Here is a 25318-nt window from a genome sequence, read left to right on the forward strand (position 1 = left end):
CAGTCCCCAGCTATAGGGGATTTCCCCTGGTGCTGTACGTGTGTGTGTGTGTGTGTGTATGTGTGTGTGTGTGTGTGTGTGTGTGTGTGTGTGTGTGTGTGTGTGTGTGTGCACTTGCACATGTATTTGTGTGTGTCTGTCTGTCCACTTCCAGGGGACTCCCAGAGTCGTAGATAAGGGGGAAGAACAAAGCTGACAGTGAAAGTCTAAATAGAAAATCATCAAAATTGTTTGGGTTCATGTATCTGCGTATATGTGCGTGTGTGTATGCGTGTGTGTGTGTGTGTGTGTGTGTGTGTGTGTGTGTGTGTGTGTGTGTGTTAGGCCCAGGAGGACTCAGGTGCCATTCGTTTCAGTCTAATCCAGGAAGTTTGTCAGCAGGAGAGGAAGCCAGCAGGGAGCCCCGTTTACTTCTTACCTCCTGCATCTTACTGTTTTTAATGCAGGTGTGATCAGCACATCCTGATGGCTTAGTGGATAAAGGCCTTTTTCACACCAGACATTTTGACTTGTCATGGTAGGAACAGGTGTTACTAATAACATCAAGGATGGCTTTGTTCTATTCAAATGTCCCAGTAAGCCATGAATCTGTGACAGTGAGCCAGCATGCACAATACCAGGACCCTGAAACTGAAGCAGCTAATTGGAACTCAGCCATCATGCATTTTATTAACCACATCTGTGCTTTTAATACTATGACATGTCAAAATATATTCTGTGAAAAAGATCACAACCTATGTTTTTGTAAACCTGCAGGTGTCTCTTCACATCTACACATGTTGATATCCTCAGTCTTAAAGTGGTCATTTTACATTTCTGAATGGATTAGGAAAAGCTTTGAATATGTGTGTGTGTGTGTGTGTGTGTGTGTGTGTGTGTGTGTGTGTGTGCATATGCACATGTATTTGTGTGTGTGTGTGTGTGAATATGTTCTAATGGGACCTCTAATTAAGACTCTGGGGGTATTTGCTTTCTGTCAGCACTGATCGATTGGGCGGGAGACTGACAGCTGTGTTGTTGTGTGTGTGCGCGCATGTGCAAGTTTGAGTGTGTGTTTTATGCTTCAAGCAGAGCTCTTAGCTTCATGGTCATGTTATTTAACTTGTCACTCAAAGATGTTGATAGTACACACATGCACACATACACACTCACACCACTGCAAACATGGTGTGAATGGTCTTTTCCTCTACACACAGAAAAACAATGTTTAAGTACACATCCTGTATTATTTACCTCTAAAAGCATTTTGTGTTTTTGCATCCTAAATTGTTTTTCAGAAAGGGACAAATAATTAAAAAAATATTTTGCGTTGTCTGGTGTCATATCATAGATTTTATATGGAGTGTGTTCAACACGGTGCACTTCACACTGAACTTTACTCTGGTGCACTACTCCCCCCCACACACACACACACACAGATAGAGATGTTCATAATTTCACTACCACAGTTACTATCAATCACTTGGCTGTCTAAGAGAGAGAGAGCGAGAGTGTGTGTGTGTGTGCTCACGCTGTTGCACAGGAGGACGAGTGAGTGATAGCAGTGACAGTATAGGCGGCATGTGCTGTGAAATGTCACCGTGGCGATCGATGGTGTTTAACGAGGCTGGAGGCTGATCTGGACCTCATGCTAACTTGAAGCTGTCCTCGCTTCCCTCTTCCTCCCCCTTCTCACTCTCCTAATCCCCCTCTACTCTCTGTGAGAGCCCAAGGGTCCCTCGGGAGAGAGGCAAGGCCTTTTACCTGTCAAGAGGCTTTTGTGTCTGACCAGACAGACACACACGTATTCTGATTAAAATCAGCTCAAATTTTTTTTTTTTTTACTTTTAAAGAGTCTTGAATCACTGTAATGTTTAATTGTTTTTGTTGCAATATGAGTGAAAGCCATTTAATAAAAAAAACACAGGACGCAGTTGGGCAGAATAATCAGAACTAGTTTATGATTTCAAAGTGCTGAACAGAAAATCCAGTGAACCAAAGAGAAAGAAAAAAATAACAGGAAACTCAAACCAAAGAGGGACATTGAAAAACAGCAACTTTTTTTTCTTTTTTGTTTCTCTTCTTCAAAAAACAATGCACAACTCGTACCACAATATTTGAAAAAGCTAAAAACACTTCAAAATATTAGTTTTGTATATATATATATATATATATATATATATATTTATATCTATATAATTTGTTTTTTTTCATATTTCAAACTGCTGCCGTGAGTGTGAGTGGGTGGTGGAGGCCCAGGGAGATCCCCATAGAGCCGCAGTCTGAGACACAAACACAGATCGAGCTGTTTTGACAGGCTATGGCAGCTTTTGACAGCTTATAACACACCATGCATATGATCCTGGCTTCTCTAAGCGTACACACAAAGACAGTATGCAACCATGTCCTCCACACTCTCACACGGCCTCCACAATAGAAACAAATAGAAAACAACATGACTGCGGAATGTTTCACCCCTGGACATATCTGTCGAGCACCCTCCTCTCCCCCGACTCTCCGGCGTCCTGCAGGGGAGCAGGTAGGGTGTGTGTCTGTGCTTCTAGCCCTTCTCAGGGTGTAAGTGCTTCAAAAGCCAATTTCTGTCAATGTTCATTCCTCCATATTCCTACCTAAGATTTAAAAATGAGTTAATAAAAAAAAAACATACTAGAGCTAAGTTCAAGTCTAGGTGACTCAGTCATCAATCGTTAGTGCACAGTATCTCCTCTGCTTTCTAAAGCCAGGTGGAGACTGTCCCTCTTTCTTTCAGCTATACTGACTGTACAGGACAAATCTTTGTATTAAAATAGTTTAGAGTTTGAAATTAAACCGTTCCATCTCAGCTTCCTCCTTTTGTGGCGAGATAGCATTTAAGAAATTGCACTTGGAATCAAGAGCCCAACTCAACAGCCACTTCCATGTGTTTATGAAATATCTGTGTTTCTGCGTGTTTATCCTTACGCTGTCTGACCTCTGACATATCAGTACATTTCAGAATAAAAAAAGGCCCCCTTTCTTCTTTCAGCAGAAGGAACTAGAATACACAGTGACTTGTGTTTCACTGGGACATCTTTAGCTTTGAAAACATTCAAACACAATGACACAACCCTTTCCCTCTTTACTAAAAAGAAGTCCTCTTACTGAATGAGTCAGGCCAAAACACAGATAACACAGTACTCATAAACTGTCCTTATTTTTTGCTGGATGAGCTGCCACCCAGACAGAAAGAGGACAGTAAAAAGTATTTTTTTGTCGTCCATCTCAGCCTTGTCATCCTCCCCCACATGAGAAAAACAGGAGGATCAAATCAAAAGTGGCAAAGCATTTGAGTAATTGTCTTTTATACTGGTGAAAAGCGTTTAGTTGGTTGTCCGTTTGAGTGAAAGGTGCTCTTGATTGGTTGCCCTGTTGAAAAGCATTTGATTGGCTCTCTGCTCTGCATCAGTCAGTGGGGAGCAAGTCTCTCTCTGGATGTGTGTGCGTGCTCCTGGGGGGGGGGGGGGGCTGAACAGGACGTGACGTGTGCTGAGCCTGGGCCGTCAGTAAGGCAGAGTGTCCAGGAACCTGTCAATCAACGGAGGGGGCTGTACCAGATCCTCAAGCTTCAGGTAGAAGATTCGTTGAAGACCCTGGGTCCTCTGGGAACGGAGCTCTGCCCTCAAACCCAGAATACGACTCAGAGGGGGCGCAGCCTTGGACGAGGAGGAAGAAGGGCCGCAACCCAGGTGGTCTCTGAGACAACAAATCACTTTATTCTGCAGCTCCTCAACCCGCTTTGAGTCCTTCAGACCTGGGACTTGCTCTGTGGATAGACAGACAGAGACGTTATACGTTAAACGGCAAAAATTACATCCGCAGAAAAAAACAAATGCACACACAGAGCTCATTCATCTGACAGAGCCTTTGCTACATCTTCTTTTATATTGAATTCCACCTCATTAGCCCGTATGGCTAATGTTCTTAAAAGGCCTTAACTTGTCTCACTCACTACAGATCAATACACAGTCTAACCTAATAAGCCCCTTGTACGTCCACACACACACACACACACACACACACACACACACACACACACACACACACACACACACACACACACACACACACACACACACACACACACACACACACACACATTTTTATAAACATTTGCACACACACAGGCACAGAAATTGTCCCTGCAATTTAAGACATTGACAGAAACAAAAGTGCTCAACAATTAGCTGATTATTCGGCCCTGTGAGCAGCCAAATGAAATTAGAAACACATGCACACACACACTGCTGCCCATAGCAACTCCTGTGGCACCCGTACCAGGCTTAATGTGACACTAACTCATTCTGCAGAGAACAGGGTGTCCAGCCCCACACACACACACACACACACACACACACACACACACACACACACACACACACACACACACACACACACACACAGACGCATGAACGCACGCAAGCATGCACGCACGCAAGACATACACACACACATATACAGTATATATATATATATATATACAGGCACACACACAAGCCATTCTGCAGGGAGGCTGTCACTAAGACCGGTCTCCCTTTGAGGTATCTATTATCTGAAGCTTATTTATTGTTTGTTTATGTGACTCTTTTGTTTGTTCTGTGTTTGCTGCCACAGAGTCACTCCAGTCCTCCTTTCACTGCGGCTTTCAGACCTCTCACACACTCTCGTTCCCTCTCTCTCCGCTCTCCCTATCCCCTTCTTTCTCTATGTGCGCGAGCTCCCAGGGAGGGATCGATGACTGCCTTTCTGCACAGGCCACTCTGAAGCGGTCGATCGCCTGGTGGCTCTGGCGGTTCTGTCGTGGCAGTGTGCTGTGTGCTTTGCCGAGGTGGCAGAGCGCCACTGAGAACAGCGCAGACGCCATTCCAGAGCTGTGCACTGCGGTGGGCTGGTCGATCAGGCACAGAGTTAAGTGCTCCCCCAGAGAGTGAGGATGGGGTTGGAGGGCTTAGTAAGAGGAAGAGGAGGTGGAGGAAGAAGAGGTGGAGGAAGAGGAGGAGGTGGCGGGGGCAGGGTGAGGTAAGGAAGCTGAGCGTAGGGGGGAGGGGTGTTTACCCATTACACACTTATATAGGCTACAGTTTCTGACTCTTACGTGAAGGTGTAAAAAATTAAACACTTAATTGCAAAGGCGTCCTCTGTCACCTTGGGCTACATTTGTAATTTATTATATCTGACGCATTTCTTTTTTCTTCTTCTGTTTTGTTTTGGGCATTTTAGGCCTTTTTTATAGCCTGACAAGCCAGACCCACATCCAGATGTTGGGTCTGGGAACTCACCATTGACAGGGCTCAATCCGAGGGGCGGGATAAACGGTTGTCTTTCAATTTCCCTCTGCACGCAATAGGATAGCGCTACAACCAGGCAGAGCAACGAAGAAGGTAGCGAAGCTAGTTGATAGATTAAACTTTTGCCGTATCCGATCGGCAAAACTCCGAACACATCTTCCTTTTTTAAGAATGATTTCAGTGCCGTTCTTTGTTCTTTTCTCAAAGAAAAGCTTAACTTCAAGTCTTCCAGAAGACCGCTGTTCCCAGCAGCAGCAGCCATAAGCCCGCCCACCAACTCTATACACGATGTGATTGGCCTGACTGGAGTGTGGTTTTTCCGGCTCGCAAGCCAACGGAGAATGCCTAGACCCCCCTGGCTGCAAATTAAATTTGCTGCCACTAGGGTGCGTCTAGATTTCTAGGCTACGTTTATTAGACAGGACAGCCCAATATGTGAAACAGGAGAGAGAGGGGGAATGACATGCAGAAAAGGGCCACTGCGGCAAGGACCGAGCATTTCTAATGACCACTAAATTCTTGTCTCTTCTGTTTTGTCTCTGACGTGTCGTCGCAGAGAAAGCTGCGACTCTCCCTCCATTTTTCACACATGCACACTGATTAGAGGGCCAGGTGTGTGGCAGGTGCAGCAGGTGCTCCTGGGTATCAGGTTCTTGTTTCAGGAAGAGATGTGCGAGAACAAGCATTCACATGTGTCTTTAAGCGTATGTGTGACGTTAGTGGATGTATCCACCTGAACACTGTCACATTGAATCCCCCAACGAGCAAAGCTCTGGACAAAGGAAAGAAGGTGTGTGTGTGGATTTGTGTGTATCCATATATATTTACGCATGAGCAGCTTGTATGATTTGTTTGTGTATAGGGGAGAGGGGCAGCGGACTGAAAACAGGCTGCTATTTTTGCCAATTTCATATATACTGTATTTTTTTATTTTCTTTTTCTCCTGATGGTGATTTTGAAATCTGAAATTTGATATTACTTGCTTGGGTTTTTACCTGTGAGCAGCACGAGGGCGGCCAGACAGGCGAAGGCCGAAGTGTCCAGGTTTAGGCTCTGGAGGTGAGTGGAGAAGTCCCGGATGGAGTCTAGCCACTCCCCAAACCCACGAAGGCATTGGAACCTGTGCAGCACCAAGCCGTTGCAGAACACTAGTTTATCCTCTGACAGCATCGACCTGAGACACAGAGGGAAAAGGAGATGAAGACTCTGGTTAGATCTTGCTTCCAATGAAACGCTGCGTTTTCCCTCACGCATTGTAAAAATGGCTTGTGATACTGGGGCAAGGAAACAGTTACAATAAAAACAATGAGAAAACCTGGCAGTATGCGCACTCACACACAAATGGCACACACATCAAACACAGGCATGTAGCTGATTAAGGTTGTGTTTTCCAAATTATAGCATTTTAAAACATTCCTGTGTTTCCTTTCGGCAGGGTGGGGTGAGGGGTTAGGGCAGAGGGCTGCTCTATGTGTGCGTGTATTTTCAGATAGGTAAACTGTTATGGCTTTAATGTGCACAGGCTGTGGTATGCAGTGGAAACACAAAGCCTTAATGAGGAAATGAAAAGGCTTCTCAGATATTTAGCCATCAGTTACTCACGACACACAACATCCCACTCCTTTACCACCGAGCAGAGACGGAAAGAGAGCAAGCAGTGAAGGAGCGAGGGCTATGACAAGTCTTTATTAGTGTCTAAAAGAAGAGTGTGGCTTTCTTCAGAGAGCTAGAAAAAGTGTTTAGGTGGAAGATCTGAAGCAGACAGGACAAGGGCAGAAAGTGTGTGCTTGAAAAACAGCTGATAGAAGAAAGAGAGAGAGGGGGGATGTAGTGAAAACAGGGGAAGCCTCAAATTACACCCTGCACAAACATTGGTTTAGTAGTTATGAGAGGAGGATGAAGTACTAGTTATGTCTAATTATTCTTACTGCAGTTTAAAAGAGGTACACCACCCACTATCAGCAGAACACATGCACACAGATGCTCTTGCACAGCACCAGCTCTGTCAATAATACAGAGCCAAAAATACCATTCAACAAACACAAAAACGATCAGAACTAGCCATCTTGCTTCCTTTACTTCTGATATAGTTTTTTTATGCTAATGGTCATAGTATTTTGACCCCTGAAACTCTGACATTTCCCTTAAATTCCCACTTAATTGGCTTCAATATTTTATGTAAATTCTGGAGTCTCAATGCTATGGTGTATTCTCGATCTGCCCATTGCTTAAAATTACTGTAAATTTACCAAATTTCAATGTCTTCAAATCTTAGATTCATATATTTGATTCAGCTTTTCCATCACAAAATATGTGCATATTTGAAATTTCTAAGGGTTTGTGTTTGTGAACAATGCTTTTTGACACAATGCATTAAAAATGATGATCAGGACAACCAGGATGCAAGAGAAATACAACTATGTATAGCAATTACAACTAGAAGATTTCTAAAATGTCCAAAAGGCACAAGTGAGTTGATTTTAAGAAAGTGTTTATTTTGTTCCACGAGCCGGGAGCACTAAAACTAAAAGCAGTTTTTCCAAGTTCAGACCGAGCTCGTGGAACAAGTAAAAGCCAATCAGCAGAGCAAGTCTGATAATGTCCTTCTGAATGAAAAAGTAGTTCTGGAAGATAAGATGGCAGTTTTCCAACAAGGGCCTTATAGATAGAGAGATACCAGTGAGTATCATGTCTTTCTTGGAGTGAAGACCATCCAACCCTGTCATATAAAATAAAATAATGTGTACCATAGACATTACTGGTTATAAATCTCAAAGCGGAGTGATAGACTTGAGTCTAGAGATTTAAGAGTTGAAGAGGATGCGTACGTGTAGATAAACTAAGTTACTACTAAGAGTTTTAAAATACTATTTGACCCCTGTCTGATAGAAGCACATGAGTACAACTACAGACAGAGGTGACCTGATAGCCAATCACCTGATTTGATTTCAGGCTGGACTGTTTGCTGCATGTCATTCCCTATTTTCTTTCCCCACATTTCCTGTCTCTCGCCACTGTCAAATAAAGGGAAAAAATGGCCAAAACATATTCTTAAAAACAAGCACACACACACACACACACACACACACACACACACACACACACACACAGCTGGATGTCTGCCACACATTCCACTCACTCCTGACTACACTGTCACCAGGGTAATCAACCAATAACCACAGAAACTGTTTGGTAACGGGGTGCTTACAGCAATGCCGGCCCAGAACAGCGGAGCAAATTTACTCTGCACACACTGAGCACACACACATACACACACACACTCACGCAAGCATACAGACATACGCTTGAGCAGGGGTCCGCAAGGCATCCGAGTTCAGCACCGGGTCAATGCAGGGCTACGTCAACAATGAGATGGGAGCGTGGACTGCATCCTTTGCTCTCACGGAAGACGGACAAAGTAAGACAGTGCTGTGTTTGTGTGTGTTTTCCTCTGTTCCGTGGGAGTTTGGCTGGTGGGAAGATGAACAGTGTCTGTGAGCATGTGTGTGTTTGATAGAGGCCCCTATTAGTCCACCGTTTAGCGTGAGTCAGAGTCCCAGCCTGATCCCCCTCCTGCTGGGACTGTGATGCCACCAGCCATCCTCTACCCACCCTGCACCTGGACTTATACACTGGGAGGAGGAGAGAAAGTTGGGATTCTACATCATCAGTGTGCGTGAGTGTGTGTGAGTAAGTGTGCTTGTGTGTGTGACTGTGTTTTCTGCCCTAGACGACAGCGCAGACAAAGGGATGAGCTTGTAGTCCAACCTCCGTCCTCCCCATAAATTTAACCAGCCACATGCCTTACTAGAGCAGAACGGTAACCCAGGGCAATTCTGAGGCAAAGATGGGCAAGGGCAGTCATAATGGCACCACAGGTATCAACGGGCGACACAAGCTCTCTCTCTCTCACTCACACACACACACACACACACACACACACACACACACACACACACACACACACACACACACACACACACACTGGACACATCAGGTAAATTAAGTCAATTCCCTTTTTTTTCCAGTCAGCTGAATTAAATATGTATTTCCTTCCATAATAGCCCTTTTCAGTTTCTCAGCTGACTAGCTTTTAAATGGAATTGATCCTGTCAATTCACAGTCCACAATGTTAGCACAGTTTTAGCCCACAGAACACACACAGAGCTCTCTGTGCGTCAGATATCAGACGAGCAGAGCGGAACTCTGTGGGTGTAGCTGCTGTCATAGCTACAGACTCCATTCGTAATTTGGTTCATATGGCAATTACTCAGTTCCACTCCTCCTACTGTGGAGATACACCGACACAGCAGCACACAGCTTTAGCCAGCACTGTTACAGTATACACTGTACTGTAATGGTAAAGGGTACTAACTGCCTGTTGTTCTGATGCCAAAAGAAGTAAAGTTTCTGATAAAGTTGTAGTGTGTCTTTGAAATCTTTTGGAGGAAGTTTTAGATGCACGTATGAATGGATACTTGTGTAAGTTAAATGTGCTAAAATTGTCATCCATCTGCTTTTTGTTCTGGCACCAAAACAGACTCTTACCTGTGGGTCAATCGCAGGACAAACAGCTCCAGAAAGGCAGAGTCTATGAGCAGGTTCTGATCGTCACGCTGAAGCTCGGAGAACCCGGGAAGCCGGTCAGCCCAGCATCGCGTGGTCTCCATCGAGATGGTGAGCAGCCTGTAGAAGAGCTGTATGTGCTCCGCATCTGAGGAGGAGGAGGGAGGGTCTGCAGCACTGAACTGTGGAGAGGGACAGAGATAAACAATTGAGTAAACCGGCCATATTTCTCACTGAACGCATGCATTACTTTGACTTAAATGAAAAAAGGGGTGTTGGGGGTACCTGGCTGTAGTCGAGGTCACGGGGCGTGCAGTGGGAATAAGCCCTGAGCAGAGCGGAGAGCAAGCTGAGGGGTGGAGAAGGAGGAGACGCTTCTGTCTGCAGGGGGCTCTTTGGTTTGGAAGGCAGACGGCCTCGGCGCCCCTTCAAGCTATCAGTACGTACCACTGTGAACCAGAGAAAGAGAGTAGACAACAGGCAATAATGAAGAGGTTGTTCAGTTAAATCTGGTAATATGTATACAGCATAACTTCTATTCTCTAACTGATAGGCTTTAGCGTTAGCAGTATTTTATTGCGGAAGAATCATGACTAAGGCTTTTCCTCAGGAGCTCTCCAACCTTCCCAAAATTCCTACACAGGTGGCCACTAGCCAGCAGATGGCAGTGGAGCTGTTCTATGGGCTGCACACGAGTTAACGGGATAGAGAAGTGTGTGGGTTTGTTTGCATTTATGTGTGTGTGTGTGTGTGTGTGTGTGTGTGTGTGTGTGTGTGTGTGTGTGAAACAGGTGAGAAACCTCAGGGAAAAGAGGGCAGTAAGAGTGCCATGCTACACATCAGCAAAACATCTCTGCTGCTATGCAGCAACAGTCTGTCAGCTAGCATGAGACAGTTTAAGCAGGATGTTCACCTTTGTGTCTCTTTCAGTGCTTTAAAATCATCTGAATTCAGGGTTTAAAAGGTGACAGGTAGGCTTCTAATTGGTATAGTAATGTATTTTCTACTTTGTTCCTCCACCAGAGAGAGGAAGTACTGCTCCAAGGATGAGTGTGATGCTGCCACAGGCCATGTCATTACCGGCCTATTAGATTGCAGAGACAAACTTTATCATCATGGACTGGGGGTCATGCACTATCCTAGTGTGTGCTTGCCTGTCTGTGTGGGTATCAGACGTGTGGTCACTTCGTTTCCCTTACCTTCCTTCACCATGCCGACACTCAGACACTTCTGAAAGCGGCAGTACTGGCAACGGTTGCGTCTCCTCTTGTCCACAGGACAGTTCTTACTGGCCAGACACACATACTTGGCGTTTTTCTGCACGGTGCGCTGGGGAGAGAAGGAAAAGGCATTCCGATAATCAGCCTCCAAACACAATCAGCCACCTAATATTTGATTTGTTTAATTCAATTTCTGTTTTTCCCCCCTTCCCTATCAAAGAATGAAAGCAGAAGCTCGCAGGTCAGATTTTAATTACGCGCTGAAAGGCGGCGTTGACATCAGTATAATTAGATAAAATTAATTTTCCAACAAGCCTCGCCTGCAGGAGGGACAATTTTATTAGCGCCGGAGCTGACAATGGGGGGGACCGAGCGCGTGGCGTGCCGAGGCGGGTCCCGCGAGACAGGGGGGACAGCGGCCGTAGGAGCTGCGTGATCAGATTGTTTGTGAAGATCACGGGTCGGCTCGTGGCACCTCCGGGGCCTCGCTCATCGCGCCTCTCTCAATGGGCCCCGCGGGAGCTGTTTTCTCCTCGGCTGGCTCGCGCGATTATTACTGACCTTATTAAAATGAAATCAGAAACGGGCCACGTGGGGGTCGGGTGCGCTCCCCGCGTGGATGAAAGACAATAATAACAGAGATGGTAGTGCATGCCTGTCCGCTCCCGTGCGCGCAGCCGCGCACACCAATGGGCCAATCCCGTGCGCTTGGGGCTGAAGTTGTGTAAAAAGACAAAGTCAACTCTTCTCAATGTGGAATAACCCAATAAAAACTTCCCTGAGCAGAATTAGAGGCATTTTCACAGTTAGACACTGGCTACAGCGTCTTCATTTATTATAGTAGCCTTCAGTGTGAGAATGCATGAGAAGCATATTTAAAGTATGTCATTAATCTTTAAATAAACAAACCACAGATATATACTATCAATGCCTGTGTAACTCTGTGGCACCTGAGGCCTCCTGGGGCATGTTGCCAATCAAAACCCTTGGGCAGACCTTTGCCTGAGGTGGTCAGATTCTGTTACAACTTAACGATAACATTGGCCAAAAAAAGCTTACAATTACACTATAATTGCTGTCATTTGTAAAGTGTTTACATTAATACTCTGTCATGCTGTAACTCCAGTAGTCCACTCGGGCAAAACAGCACCAGAACAAACTGTAAATTAAACGGAACACACGGAAAGTGTCGCAGCTTCTCCTATTCTTTAACGCCTCTAAAACACATCAAAACAAATAAATCCAATTAGGAACCCCTCGCGCCACACATGCTCGTGCCCCCCGGAGACCAATAACACACCAATTATTCCATATGCTTCGGCGCGAGTGCGGAACTGGCGCGTAATAGGCGCCAGCGCCGGATGAGAGCCGTTGCCATGGCACCACAGATCGCTCTGAATGTCTCCCTCTTATCCCTTCAATGTTCAGTGACCCGTGCGCGCGGGGATAAGTTAGTTATGGTCATTAATCTGGTTAAGGGAAAATAGCATCCGTTTAGTGGGAGTCCAAACTAAACATAAAGCTGCATGAAAGGCTGGATGACTCACAAAGCCTTAACATGTATTTTCACATTCACATGCACCAGAGTCAACACAAAGTTTAAATACATTTTTTAGTCTTTCTTTTACAAATTAAACATGCTTGTGTTCTGTCAACTATTTGAGTGTAATGATCCTTACTTGGGATTTTAGGGTAACCTTGATTCATTTTTCTTCAAACTCATCTTTTGCAATAAGCTTGTTTTCTTTTTTCTTTTTTTGTTTCTGCAGCACACTATGGGTTCAGGTGAAAGTGATGTAAGCTAAGTTGACCCTGGTGGTTGGTTGAGTTGGAGGTTCTTCTCCTCACTGACCTCAGGGCCTAATTTATGAGATAGTTGGTTCCAATAAAAGCCTGAGTTTGAAATGATCAATTAAGGTTCTGATAAATTAAGCTCTCATGAGCTGGCCTGTCTCCTGTCTCTCTCTACTGCTGTGTGTGTGTGTGTGTGTGTGTGTGTGTGTGTTTGTGTGGTTGGGGCTCTTGTGACTTTGTTGCTTTCTAATAAGCAGCGTGGGGCATGACTGGCGTCTCAGCAGAGACACTACATATCAGAGCTAATACTCTGTAACTAATCTGTAACTAACTCTCTGATAGTCAGATCAAATTATCTCAATATGGCTAGCAAATCTGTACATCCTTCTTGTACCTATTTAGGCCAGCCTACAGTGTGTGTGTGTGTGTGTGTGTGTGTGTATGAGTGAGTGTGTAAGAGCGTTGAGTATACTTTGTTCTAGTTAAATTCATCTCATCTCTCTTGTAATACCCTGATATTAGTGGCTGAATCCCTATGATGACATTTAAAATTTGCTTGGTATCAGAAACTGAAATTTTAAGGTGGCAGTAATGTTTGTGTAGGCAAGGACTTAATTCAAGTGAAAAAACGCTCACTTAGACGTTGACAGTCAGAGTTGAAGATTTATATGCACTGAAAGCACATTCACAAACGCACACACGCTGACAGAAGCTCACATGCTGTAGGTGTTGTGATGGAGGTGTTCAGAGGCAGATTCTTGACATGTAACATGTGCTAATAGCTTTGGCTTAAATTAAAAGCTTTTGGGGATGTTTTCCGCCTTCTCCTCTCTCTTTCTCCTCTACCCCCTGCTTCTTAATCAGAGGCAATCTCTCTTGCTGTCTGTAGAGGAAGGGTAGTTTGTAGTGAAAGATCTCTGAGCTGATTTTATTGTTTTCTTTATGGAAAAAAACTTAAGTTGTATAACTTGATTCAAAGCTAAGCCATGCACCTACACATAGATATGTCTGTTTATCTGGTTGCATTTCCTGAATGAATGAAATGTTCAACTTATATGTATCATATGTACATTTAAGTGATTAAGTTATATGCATGTTACCATCTTGATTTTCAGTCTTCATTTACCACTAGGTGCCACCTCCCAATCTTTTAATGACTTGCATGCTGTGCAAGCACTGGAAAATAAAAAAATGGTGTGCACTGAGCTGAGCTGACCGTGTATTCTGACTAATAAAAGCACAGCCAAAGTAATTCACTGGTTAGGACAGTAGGTGCATAAAACAGGTCACTTTTTAATGTCAGTCTTTTGTTTCTAGCATAATGTATACTAACAGCTGAGATGCAGACTTACATTTTTTTAAATCTAATTTTGAATAGGTTCACTAAATTAATGGAAACCACTGAATGGACTACATTATTCTGCCAAAAATAATAAACAGGAAAAAAAACAAAATATTTGTTCAAGAGCTAAAATTAATTTGCAGTGAAAATGTGCCTCAAATTGGACTAATGAAATAACAACAATTTACAGCAAGCCTCATGTGTACTAACTATTCAGGGATAATTAAATACAATCAGGAAAATATTTTTTGGAGGGACAATAAAACCATCAAGATAATGGAGGCGATGTGCCTGATAATATGAATATGAAAGGTGTGTGAAAGGCATGCTTCAGTGTCTGCTGTTGCATCCTGGATTCAGGGTGAAACAGACTGAAAAACATGTACATGCTCCTGTATGAAATGAACATGTGGTTGTGTGCATATGTTGTGTGTGCATGGTTGGTTGCATTTGCATGTGTGTAAAGGAAACATAGTGAGGTTTGACAGTCTTGTGTGGCTGCTGAGCGCTGCAGCAAGAAGACAGCCCGCGGCCTGCTGCCACCAGACGCTACTCTCATTAATTACTAAATAAAAACAAATTGTGAAACTAATTGAAAAGAAGGATAATTCATTTCCACCTACCAGAGGCATTATTCAATTACCTCTGTGTTTGCACACTCGTTGCTGTCTCTTAATTTCACTCTCTTGTCTCATGCAACCAATAGAATGCTTAACAAGCGTGCCGGAAAATGTTAAAATTCAAAAATTGTGCAAAGAAATTACTTCAGTGTCGCTGAGTGTGAGTATACTGTTATTTGAATGAATGAGGTAATGTACCACATGCACATGTCAGAGAGAGTTTGTTGTTATATCTATAGTGTTTTATGACGTGCACAAGGAAAATGAAAAAATCTGTCTGACTAAAAACTGTCTCTTGGTGATGTTAAACTATGAGTTGTGTGTGTGAGCATGTGCGGTAACATGGGAAGTGAGACAGAGTTGAGTAGTGTTAGATTGAATCATTTGAAGGGCCAAATCTCAAACTGACTCATATCGTCCTCAGTATTATGTCAGTGAATTTAATTTAGTGGCCACTAATTCCCTTTAAACATCTGAAAAGAAACTTTGCTTTCAAGGAGAATTCCTTTTCCACTGGACTCTTACCACACTTTATTTCTGAGAGGCTGAGCATCAAGCATGGACAGCAATTTTCCCTGTTTGTCAGAGTGAGAGCGTGTGTTTTTATCATCCTGAGTTCTCATGTTACACAAGCAATCACACAAACGCACACATACCATACATGCACACAAGTTGCCCACTTGGTTGCTGGGAGAGACGACCCCTGTGGGTGTGTTGTGCTTTCACGATGACTCTCAAGAAGATTGAGAGAGCGCAGAGACGGGTGCAGAGTGGGAGCGAGGCAAATGTAAGTAGATAGTTTCAAAACAAATACGTCAGTCAGTTTGCAGCTACTTCACAGATACTCTGTGATATTTAAGGTGGAATGTCAATGTCATATGAATGTGAGTGTGTGCATTTGGTTGTGTGTCTGTTGGTGGAACAAGAGGAGTGGGTACGTTAAAATACTTATAGGAATATAAAGAAAAAACATATAGAAGTAGAGTTACTCAATAAATGGACAGAGGCATCGTGGCAGTTTTAAGCTTTGATGATGGTGTAAAAGTAAAACTGAAAGCTTGAAACTGCAACAAGGCATCTTTTTTTGGAATAATACTCTTATATGACCTATTTGCTTTGAGGTTTTTTTACCTTGAAGAAGCCCTTGCAGCCCTCACAAGTGCGTACGCCGTAGTGCTGGCAGGCCGCATTGTCCCCACACACCGCACAGGTGCCCTCACCTTGGGGGCCACGTGGGGGAGGCGATGGCAGGCTGTCTCCTAATAGGGGGCCGCAGGGCCCAAGAGCCAGGGAGCGGAAGGCAAGGCTGCTGCCCCCAGCCCCACGGTGCAGCTGGTACATGGGCTGCTCCAGGGGTGGACAGTGAGGATGGGAGACCGAGGATGAGGAGGAGGAGGAAGAGGAGGAGGTGCGAACCAGTCCTCCACCCAGACTCTCGTAACCGCTGATGCTGCCGCCACTGTGGGGCGGCGAGTGCTGGTAGAAGTGCGAAAACCGGGGCGACTTAAGGGGGCCCGTCTCCAGGCTGGAGCCCAAAGAGTGAGGGTGTGACGGAGGGGCCAGGGGGTGCTCGTCCCACAGGAAGGAGGTGCCAGGCTGGGGCGGCAGAGATGGGGTGGTGGGGGTGGAGGGGGGAGACTGTTTAAAGTACATAGTGGAAGAGGCCATGGCCTCCAGTGGCGGAGCAGTCGGGTAGCTCTCCTCCTCCTTTTTGATATGCCTGTGTGTAGGCATCTGGTAGAGGCAAGAGGACTTGGGCTCGTAGCTCCCCTCCACAAAGACGTTGAAGCTGGGGAGGGAGGTGGTGGCGGCGGCGGCAGAGATTTCACCACCACCCAGGTCCAGCTTGGTGTAGTCAGGGGTCATGAGATCAGAGCTATAGCTTTCGCCCTGGTAACCGAAGGACTGGCCAGAGTAGGCTGAGCCTGGAGGGGCGGGCCCGTACTGAGCCTGCACACAGGGCATGTCTGCCAGAGACACAGAGCACACACATAGGTTAGAGCTGCGTGGCATATCAGACCACATGTATTTTAAAACATTTTTATTCAAAAAGCATTTTAATGCTGTTAGTAGAGTATAGCTGTATGGCAAAAATCATTAGTCAGTAAGGAAATTACATATTAGTTAACCACTGATTTAAAAAAATAAAAGAGATTGCCCACAGAAGCACAGTACAGGAACAACCCTTCAGTAAATCAGGATGAAGGCAGACTCTGCTGGAGGCACATGCACACAAGGGTAGTGCTAAACAGGGTCAACAATTAAACAGTACATGACTAAAAAATTCTGCACAGCTCTATTGGAACAGGCAGTTTTCTCAGCTCTTGAGGTGTCAGAGATTTCGCAATGTTCTCAAAGTTTTCTGAATGCACCTTTGAAGGAATATAAAAATCTTTCCATTTACTCAATTTCCTGCTTTAACACTTCTTGCACTTCGCCGAATAAGTAGAAACATTTGGAGCATGCACACACAACCCCAGACACGGCTGATTCTCCCACTGTTAGCTCAGTTAGAGAAGCTGCAGTTCATCAGTGCGCAAATCTAAGGCAAAGCAGTCAAAGTAAAGATCCGACCCACTCTCTACAGACTGATATGCTGAAGTATCTTTGACCAGGGTGTGTGTGCAGGGTTTGTGTTGCATGTGTGTGTGGGTGGCCATACTCTGGTTAGTCAAATGGCTAAGCAGATGAGATAACATTAAATAATAATGGAACCCCATGGTGGTGCTGGATGCTTGCTGCACAACACACACACACACACACACACACATACACACACACACACACACACACACACACACACACACACAGACAAATATGTTTCCTCTAACTGCTGCAGACGCCAGTTGGTATGTCTTGAGTTTTTCCCCTTGATTTAATTCTGCCACAGCAGCAGGCCACTACCTCATCATCTATGTGTGTGTAGCCTACTATATGGTGTTGTCTTATCAAACCCCTTACGTAATACACTCCACCTGCGTTTGCGTGCGTGCCTCTGAGCGTGCACGTGTGTGTGTGTGTGTGTGTGTGTGTGTGTGTGTGTGTGTGTGTGTGTGTGTGTGTGTGTGTGTGTGTGTGCATGATGAGTGTGTGCGGGCCCCATCAGTCATTAGTGTCAGCGCAGCCAGGGTTTTGTGGTGTTTGCTCGTCGCTCGTCGAGCAGGGAACTGTCAACACAGCGCTGCTCCCATTGACGCCCAGCATGCGCGCGCTCTGCCGTAATCGCGCGTCATGTTTGTCTAGTCAAATACGGGATATATCGGGACCTGCTCTTGTCAAAGCCCTCACAAATACCACCACCCAAACGGACGCAATCAGGCTCGGTCAGGGAATTAGTCTACAGACTATTTCCTGTTGTGATACATAAAAAACGGCTCCATTCCTTTTTTAACAAGATAAAAGTCCTGCAACTTCTTCTTCTTCTACTTCTATAGGCTAATAATTATTTATTTTATTTGAAAATAGCCTACAACTTTTAGTTTGCGGTCATGCCTAAAAGCCTACACTAATGACCCTCATGGCGGAAGCAGACTGAGTGACACATTAATTTGAGCTCTTCTAACACAATTAAATTATATCTGAGGGGCAGAATGCGTTTTGGCTGTGGGATCTCGAAAAACAAAAGGATGACTCAAAGCGTTAATTAAAGAAAAAATCTTTATGTATTTATTTATTTTTGTATTCGTTCGTTCGTGTTAGAGACAAAAGGTCAAAAGAGAGCTGACCCCTCAGACTTGACCTGGTGAGAAAGAAAGATAGCATAAAGCCTAAAAATCCTACAATTAATTTAAACCACAATTTTCTTTGGCAAAATTAAAGTTTGACAATATTGTCCTCAAAATTAACTAGTAAGTAGGTACACCAGACATGGTATGCAAACCTACGGTATGTCTTAATTGTAATATTAAGATGCAAGATTTTTTTTTAAATTGAGGATATGAGTAACGATCTAGGCCTACGTATGCTTGACGTCATTTTTTTTTTCTTTTACTAGTGACCAGCTCTTTAACCCACGTGGAAAAACACACATGCAGCATTATGGACGTCATGGGGCCTTTCTGGGCTATACCTAAAGTACTTTTGCAATTGATTAGAGGCATCAGAGAAAGAAGAGAAAATAAAAAAATCTAACTGTGAGCGGAAGAGCTACAGTGGTGAACTTTGTGGCTCTCTGTGTTGTGTCAGTAGGTCAAGCCTCAGATTAGTGTTAGTGTGTGTGTGTGTGTGTGTGTGTGTGTGTGTGTGTGTGTGTGTGTGTGCATGTGTGCATGTGTTATTGCATCTGCAATATACAATATTTTATCAGCAGCTATATGCTGCACACATATACTTTTAAATACAAAAGGTTTTCAGTTGATATGCCTGAAAAGAGATGAAAAACAAAAAGAGAGAGGCTGAGAAATATTGTAAAACAAATAGAGTCTACTTGGCAGCTGAAAGTTACTTCAAACTGTATGGACTGTGATGTTTGTTTGTCTGTGTGTGTGTGTGTGTGTGTGTGTGTGTGTGTGTGTGTGTGTGTGTGTGTGTGTGAGGTGAGGAAAGACGCTTATGATAAGTTGTTTTTTCATACACATATAAAGGCACACAGACACATCACATGTTTTCATCACTTATGATGTTCAAGATGTCAACACAAACCTGTATATGCTCATTACCCCAATAACATGCACCCTTATCCTAAAAGGAACCTGTAAAACTGCTTGTGTCTGCAAAACGTGTCATCCTCTTTGGTGCTTCATATTTGATGGTGTGCCTAGCTTTCACAATAACACACACACACACACACACACACACACACACACACACACACACACACACACACACACACACACACACACACACACACACACACACACACACACACACACACACACACACACACACACACACACACACATTGTGTATACGTTGAGTGTATTTTATGCCACTGAAGCAAACCTAGGAAACCTTCTACATTCCAACACCACAGATTGTCTTTATTACACATGCAAGCAGGTGTGTGTGTGTGTCTGTCTGTGTGTGTGTGTGTGTGTGTGTGTGTGTGTGTGTGTGTGTGTGTGTGTGTGTGTGTGTGTGTGTGTGTGTGCAAGCAAGAGGACAGACATCCCAAGCAGAGTCAGACACAGGTGGTGCAGCATAGTGAGGTGAAGGGAAATAGTCTCTAACCTCGAGGTGTGCATTTCAACTGGACAAACTGCAGCTGTTCCAATAACTGAGCGCGTTTGTTCATTGTCAGAATGCCATAGATCTAACAAATAAAAACATGAAGTTTCAGACATAAATACAAAAACACAGGATTTTTTTGTATGTGAATTATGAGATAAATTGTTTGAATTCAGTGGCCTCACACAATAAGTAAAGTGATTTTCACACACACACACACACACACACACACACACACACACACACACACACACACACACACACACACACACACACACACACACACACACATGAAGCAGAGATACATATATATATATTTAAGCCTTTTATTTGATTTAGTATCTGTTTAATTTAACCAGGACAACAATTAAATCATGTGGAAATTGAATGTTCATTTGCAGGTTCAGGAAAAAGTAATAAATAAAACATATATAACTAAAACAATACAAAAATATAACCGTATAATTTGCCCTGTTTTAGTCACAAAGGCTTTTGAAGACATTATTGAGTCATCAGGAGTATCGATGTCTATGACCTTATATGATTCGCCCACAGCTTCTGGATTTAGGTGTGCCTGGTCTCCAAAGTGTCTTATTTTTGCCAGTTCGTCTAACGATTGAAATGTCAACTCACTTGTCAGCCGACACACAAACACTCACATAGCCTACACAAGGACACACGGACTGAAACTCTCGCGCACAAAGAAAAGATCTATGATTTGCTGTTGGATTTTAATAAGAGTACAGAAGCTAAAATATCTCCTATTATCTAAGTTCAATTCTGATTTAACCTCTAAGCTTTTTTCTTCTTACAATAAAACATAACCAGACACCAATCACACCACAATAGGTGCACAAAAACAGACCTGAGCCACAACAGTTGCCCTTACAAAGCATCATCTGAGAAAAGAGATTAGCCTACTGTAAGTAGCCTAGTAAAGAAAGAAAGAAAGAAAGAAAGAAAGAAAGAAAGAAAGAAAGAAAGAAAAAAAGAAAAAAAGAAAGAAAGAGAAAGTAAAAGAATTGATGAAATTAAAGGGCTGGGGTCCGTACCTGGTGAAAGAGCTTCGCGCTGAATGGTGCTGAGTGTCCGGAATTGAGGGGTGGCGTGGCTGCGACCGGGACAGGGCTCCTGGAGCGAGGAGGACTCGGCGGGCGTCGTAAAGGAAGTGTCCGATTGCCGGGGCTCCGAGCTCGGCCGGGCGCGCTCTTCCGAACCTGTGTCTGGAGGAGAGATGTCTTGGTTACAGCCAGTGATGTGGCGGCAGGCGGAATAACCGTCATCTCCACTCAGCGATGATCATAAGCAATATAAAAACTCAATCACACTTAGAGGGAAGCATTAATGCAGTTTTACCATTTTTTCCCCGATAAGCACTGCCTTCCTAAACTTCATTTAGCACATTCTTGGAGGTTGGATTTAACAACATTCCTACCACCTCAAAACATTTGAACCCAGATAAATGTTGGTACATTTTAAAACGATAAGCAACAATTGATTTTACACTAAAAAGAGATAATTATTTGCGAAAAATCTAATGAATCGGATGAAAAGAAGCAGAAAGATGTAAATCCATTGGTAGACAACGTAAAAGGCAGATTTACACATTAAAATGAAACATAGACCAAATGTTGGCATTAAATATGACACTGAATCCATGCTACAAAGGGAATATTATGAACCACAACTGAGAACTTTTAGCTCATTTCAAGACTAACACTTACGTGGGTGACAAGTTTCATTCTAACACTAAGCTATGCGACGTTATTATTATAATTTAGATTTTGCGTTACAAAAGACCAATTCAACCAGGCTAAAAACTGTAAACAACTTCTACAAATACAGACCTACAGAAGTGACAACTTTTATAAAAGCAGTCTGTGCCAGTGCCTCCAGGCCATCGCTTTTCTTGTCTCTGATCACCACCGTATTCGTACGCTCAGGGTTCATTCAGAGAGAGAGAGAGAGAGAGAGAGAGAGAGAGAGAGAGAGAGAGATCTAGACATGTGAGAGTCGGACCTGATACCAAACCAGCGGACCCTTGTGCGCCGTGCTCCAACTCACTGTAGCAGAGCGCACCATGGCCGCTAGATTTCAAGGCCCAGAGCGCCCCCTTTCTGTCACATACACACTCGCTCTTATACGCTCTATCTCACTGCCAGACACAGACCCTTTGGGATACGGTTAGGTCGAAAGACCACTCGATCTCAATACTGTCTGTTGACAAGCCACAGCCCCCATAACCGACACTCAGGGCTACAGGCACCTGCAGCCTACTGTCATCTCTTATATTTGTGTCAACAGATCAAACTCGTCCACTTGGTGATAGAGCAGCACTTTTCTCCAAACTCTTATTCTTCTCCAATTCTGTTGAATTCTGAGATGAAACATTGGGCCTCTGTGAACTCTTTTGATGGCTCCATAGTCAGGATACGGCTTTTATACAATGTAATGCCCCACAGAGCCTTTACATATGTTGAAATAAAGAGGGGGAAAAAGACAAACCAGAGTAATCAAACAAGTCAGGCTGTATGCCTAGCACTTATTTGATTAGGGTTGATTTGGAACAGTTAAGTCATTATTCAATTCTGTGTGGAACCATTTGAGTGCAGAAATAAACATTTACGCCTATTTGGTTATGGCAGCAGTAGAAATAAGAATTGATACAAGCCAAAATAACCTCATTATTTCATAAGCTTATGAAGTTAAGAGCGTAAATGTGCGTAAATGTGCTTTTATCACAGCCTTTGTGGATAATTAAAAGAGTGAAAATAGTAGGCTACCATATTCACTAAAAAAACAAAATTATATATATATATAATATTATTATTATATATATAGCCTATGTTTCTGCAAAGTGAGACATTCAGTCTGTTTTTTTTTCTTTCTAAATAAGCAAACAGATCTCCTCTCGCTTTCTTCTCAGGCCGAGCCGGTCGATGGGGCTCTGGCCCTGCGCGCACCGGTAACCAAGAGAACGACATAAGAGCTGCAAAGCACGCGCCCCGGAGCGCCGGTAGCCCCCGGTAGCCCCTCGCACCAATAACCCCGGACAGCGCGAGGCTTCCAGCAAACAGAGACAGAGAAAAGAGAGGACATAAAGGAGAGACCAGAGAAATATGTGAGTACTGTAAATCAGCTCTGAGAGGGAGACTGTCAGAAGTTCCTGTGTGCGCGGTTGCGTGCGTGCGTAAACCTGAGTGTGTGAAAGAAAAGAAAGGTAAAAAAAGAAAGTTACTCAAGAACTCAGCAGTGGTAGTTTCTTATCACACATATCACGGATAGTCCAGAGCTTTGGTAGCTGCTGTAGAATTCAGTGTCTGTGTTGCCATCGGATGTTTCTAGGAAATAGTCTACTTCACAGAGGGCTTCAGAAATTTCATGTGGCATTATGATGAACGGCTAAGGGTGTTTTTCCTGCGATCAATTGGAGGAGAGACCGTGTCCTCACAGAGACAGTAGACAGTGAGACAACTGACATTTGCGAGTGGCCCCCAGGCAACAGCTCAGATTATATGGCTTTTTGGAAAACATCAATCACCTTTATGTGGAGCTTTAATCCTAAAAAGCAAGCCAGGGTTAAGAATCATAATGCTGTATGGCTTCATTTGTGAAACAATATAGCCTACTTATGTAATATCAGTGACAATGTATAAACAACAAACACACCCAATATCCCACAACACACCATGTAAATTACTCATTGACAGCACAACCCCCAAGAACATCCAACATGAGGGGAAAACAAAAAAACAACATAAATGGCATGAAATCAAAGAGCTTTAACTCTCCTCTCTCTCAGCTCCTGCCTGAATGTAGGTTAGACTACTCTCCACTCAGACCATTAGTGCGCCTGACTCCACTATTCATTGTGAGTGAGAGGCATCTCATTTCCATGACAACCAGAAAGGATATGATACCTCACCAGCGCAAATTAAATTCAAATTCAGCTTAATTTTACTCTTTGGAGACACCACACAGAGACAGACGATATGAGCAGCGTATTGGACTTTGGCATATCAACAGGTTAGACGCACAAAGTTGGGCAGATCAGACACAGATGATGATATTAGAGTAGGTTATAGATTCAACATGACATATGTGATGATTTAATATAAACATACATAGGGCCTACACATGTGTATACATTAATACATTAATAGCCTAGGTTTTGAGTCTGGCAATCTAACAAGTAGCCTATAGCCCTGTCGCTATTCGACAGAATATCAGACTCATTCATTCACAATTTACTTACTGGTTTGCTGTAGCGGTTCCGTCTTTACATGAGGTAATAACCTCGCATGAAATATCCCATTTCCGTCCAGAATAATTACCAAGAGTCGAAGTAATGGAGAGAATAAGCCTATATAGCCTATAAAAAACTCTCAGTAAGATTGCAGGGGATCAGGATTCATCGGCGACAAAAGAGTTTCTTCTTCTTACTTTTTCTAAAGTAGGCTACAAAAAGTAGAAACAAAATGAAACAGAACATTAAAAAATAAAAAAAACTCCCGGGTATAAAGTAGCGTGTCTGAGTCCGTTCCCGTGAGTGTGTCAGTGCTGATGGGTGATTTGCAAAGTGTGGAGTTGTAACGCGGGTTTGTTTATGTGAGCCGTCTGAGGGGAGAAAGTCAAATAGTGCATTTATGTGGGCTGAGCCTCCACATAGAGCGGCTGGTATGCGATACGTCAATGTGACGCCATGGGAGAGGTGACGTCACTCAAAGTAGAGCTCCCTCTCTCTCTCTCTCTCGCTTTCTCTCTCTCTTTCTCTCTGCCTCCACAGTAGTCGACCAGACACATAAGCCCCGCTCGCCGAGCCAGAGCGAGAGAGAGAGAGAGAGAGAGAGAGAGAGAGAGAGAGAGAGAGAGAGAGAGAGAGAGAGAGAGAGAGAGAGAGAGAGAAAGAGAGACGGTTGATTTGATGTTTGCAGGTGAGGAAGCCGAGGGAGATCCTGCGGGCGAGCTTGCACCATTAGCCTACTGATTAAGGCATACACTTTGTGCATTTGGTAGGCTTTTAGTCCAAACTCTATCATTATAATGTAAAATAGGTTAAATAAAAAAAAACTTTATTAATTGGCTTGAAAAACTAATAATAAAAATAAAAAAAATCTTATCAGAGACATGTAAGACTTCACTTTCACTGTACACTTATACATTCACATAAATAAAAGGCCAAAAGACATGTTTTGACTTTTTCTATGAGAAACGTAAGAGTAGTCTATCAGTGGTGACAAGTAGGCTACTGTAGGTTATTGTACAATTTCGAGGCACTTCACATGAGTATTTCAATTTTATTATATT

At 43.6% G+C, this 25318-nt stretch overlaps 1 protein-coding gene across 3 annotated transcripts; it reads right to left on the reverse strand.

Annotated features, from left to right (window-relative positions):
- Positions 1-1913: 1913 nt before the first annotated feature.
- On the reverse strand, positions 1914-24387 carry nr4a3 (nuclear receptor subfamily 4, group A, member 3). 3 transcript variants are annotated; one of them, XM_078253013.1, is made up of 9 exons: positions 21863-22122; positions 21064-21234; positions 20015-20096; positions 15977-16812; positions 11069-11198; positions 10155-10318; positions 9852-10051; positions 6299-6477; positions 1914-3781 (listed from the first exon to the last, which is right to left on the reverse strand). In XM_078253013.1, exons 1-9 carry the CDS (start codon positions 21959-21961, stop codon positions 3519-3521), a joined length of 2124 nt encoding a protein of 707 aa, XP_078109139.1. In that variant the 5' UTR covers positions 21962-22122; the 3' UTR covers positions 1914-3518. The 3 variants fall into 3 exon arrangements, with proteins under 3 accessions (XP_078109139.1, XP_078109141.1, XP_078109140.1); XM_078253015.1 differs by lacking the exons at positions 20015-20096; positions 21863-22122 and adding an exon at positions 24267-24387; XM_078253014.1 differs by lacking the exon at positions 20015-20096 and having other exon boundaries at positions 21859-22122.
- Between the last annotated feature and the right edge of the window lie 931 nt (positions 24388-25318).

Source organism: Sander vitreus, chromosome 6, assembly GCF_031162955.1.
Source record: "Sander vitreus isolate 19-12246 chromosome 6, sanVit1, whole genome shotgun sequence".
NCBI lineage: Eukaryota > Metazoa > Chordata > Actinopteri > Perciformes > Percidae > Sander > Sander vitreus.

Coding starts and splice junctions, on each gene's coding strand:
- nr4a3 (XM_078253013.1), bottom strand. CDS start 21,961: ATGAACCCTGAGCGTACGAATACGGTGGTGATCAGAGACAAGAAAAGC. Junction 16,813..20,014: donor GTTGAAATGCACACCTCGAG/GTTAGAGACTAT, acceptor TGTCTCTGGCAG/ACATGCCCTGTGTGCAGGCT. Junction 6,478..9,851: donor GTCCTGCGATTGACCCACAG/GTAAGAGTCTGT, acceptor TCTGTGTCTCAG/GTCGATGCTGTCAGAGGATA.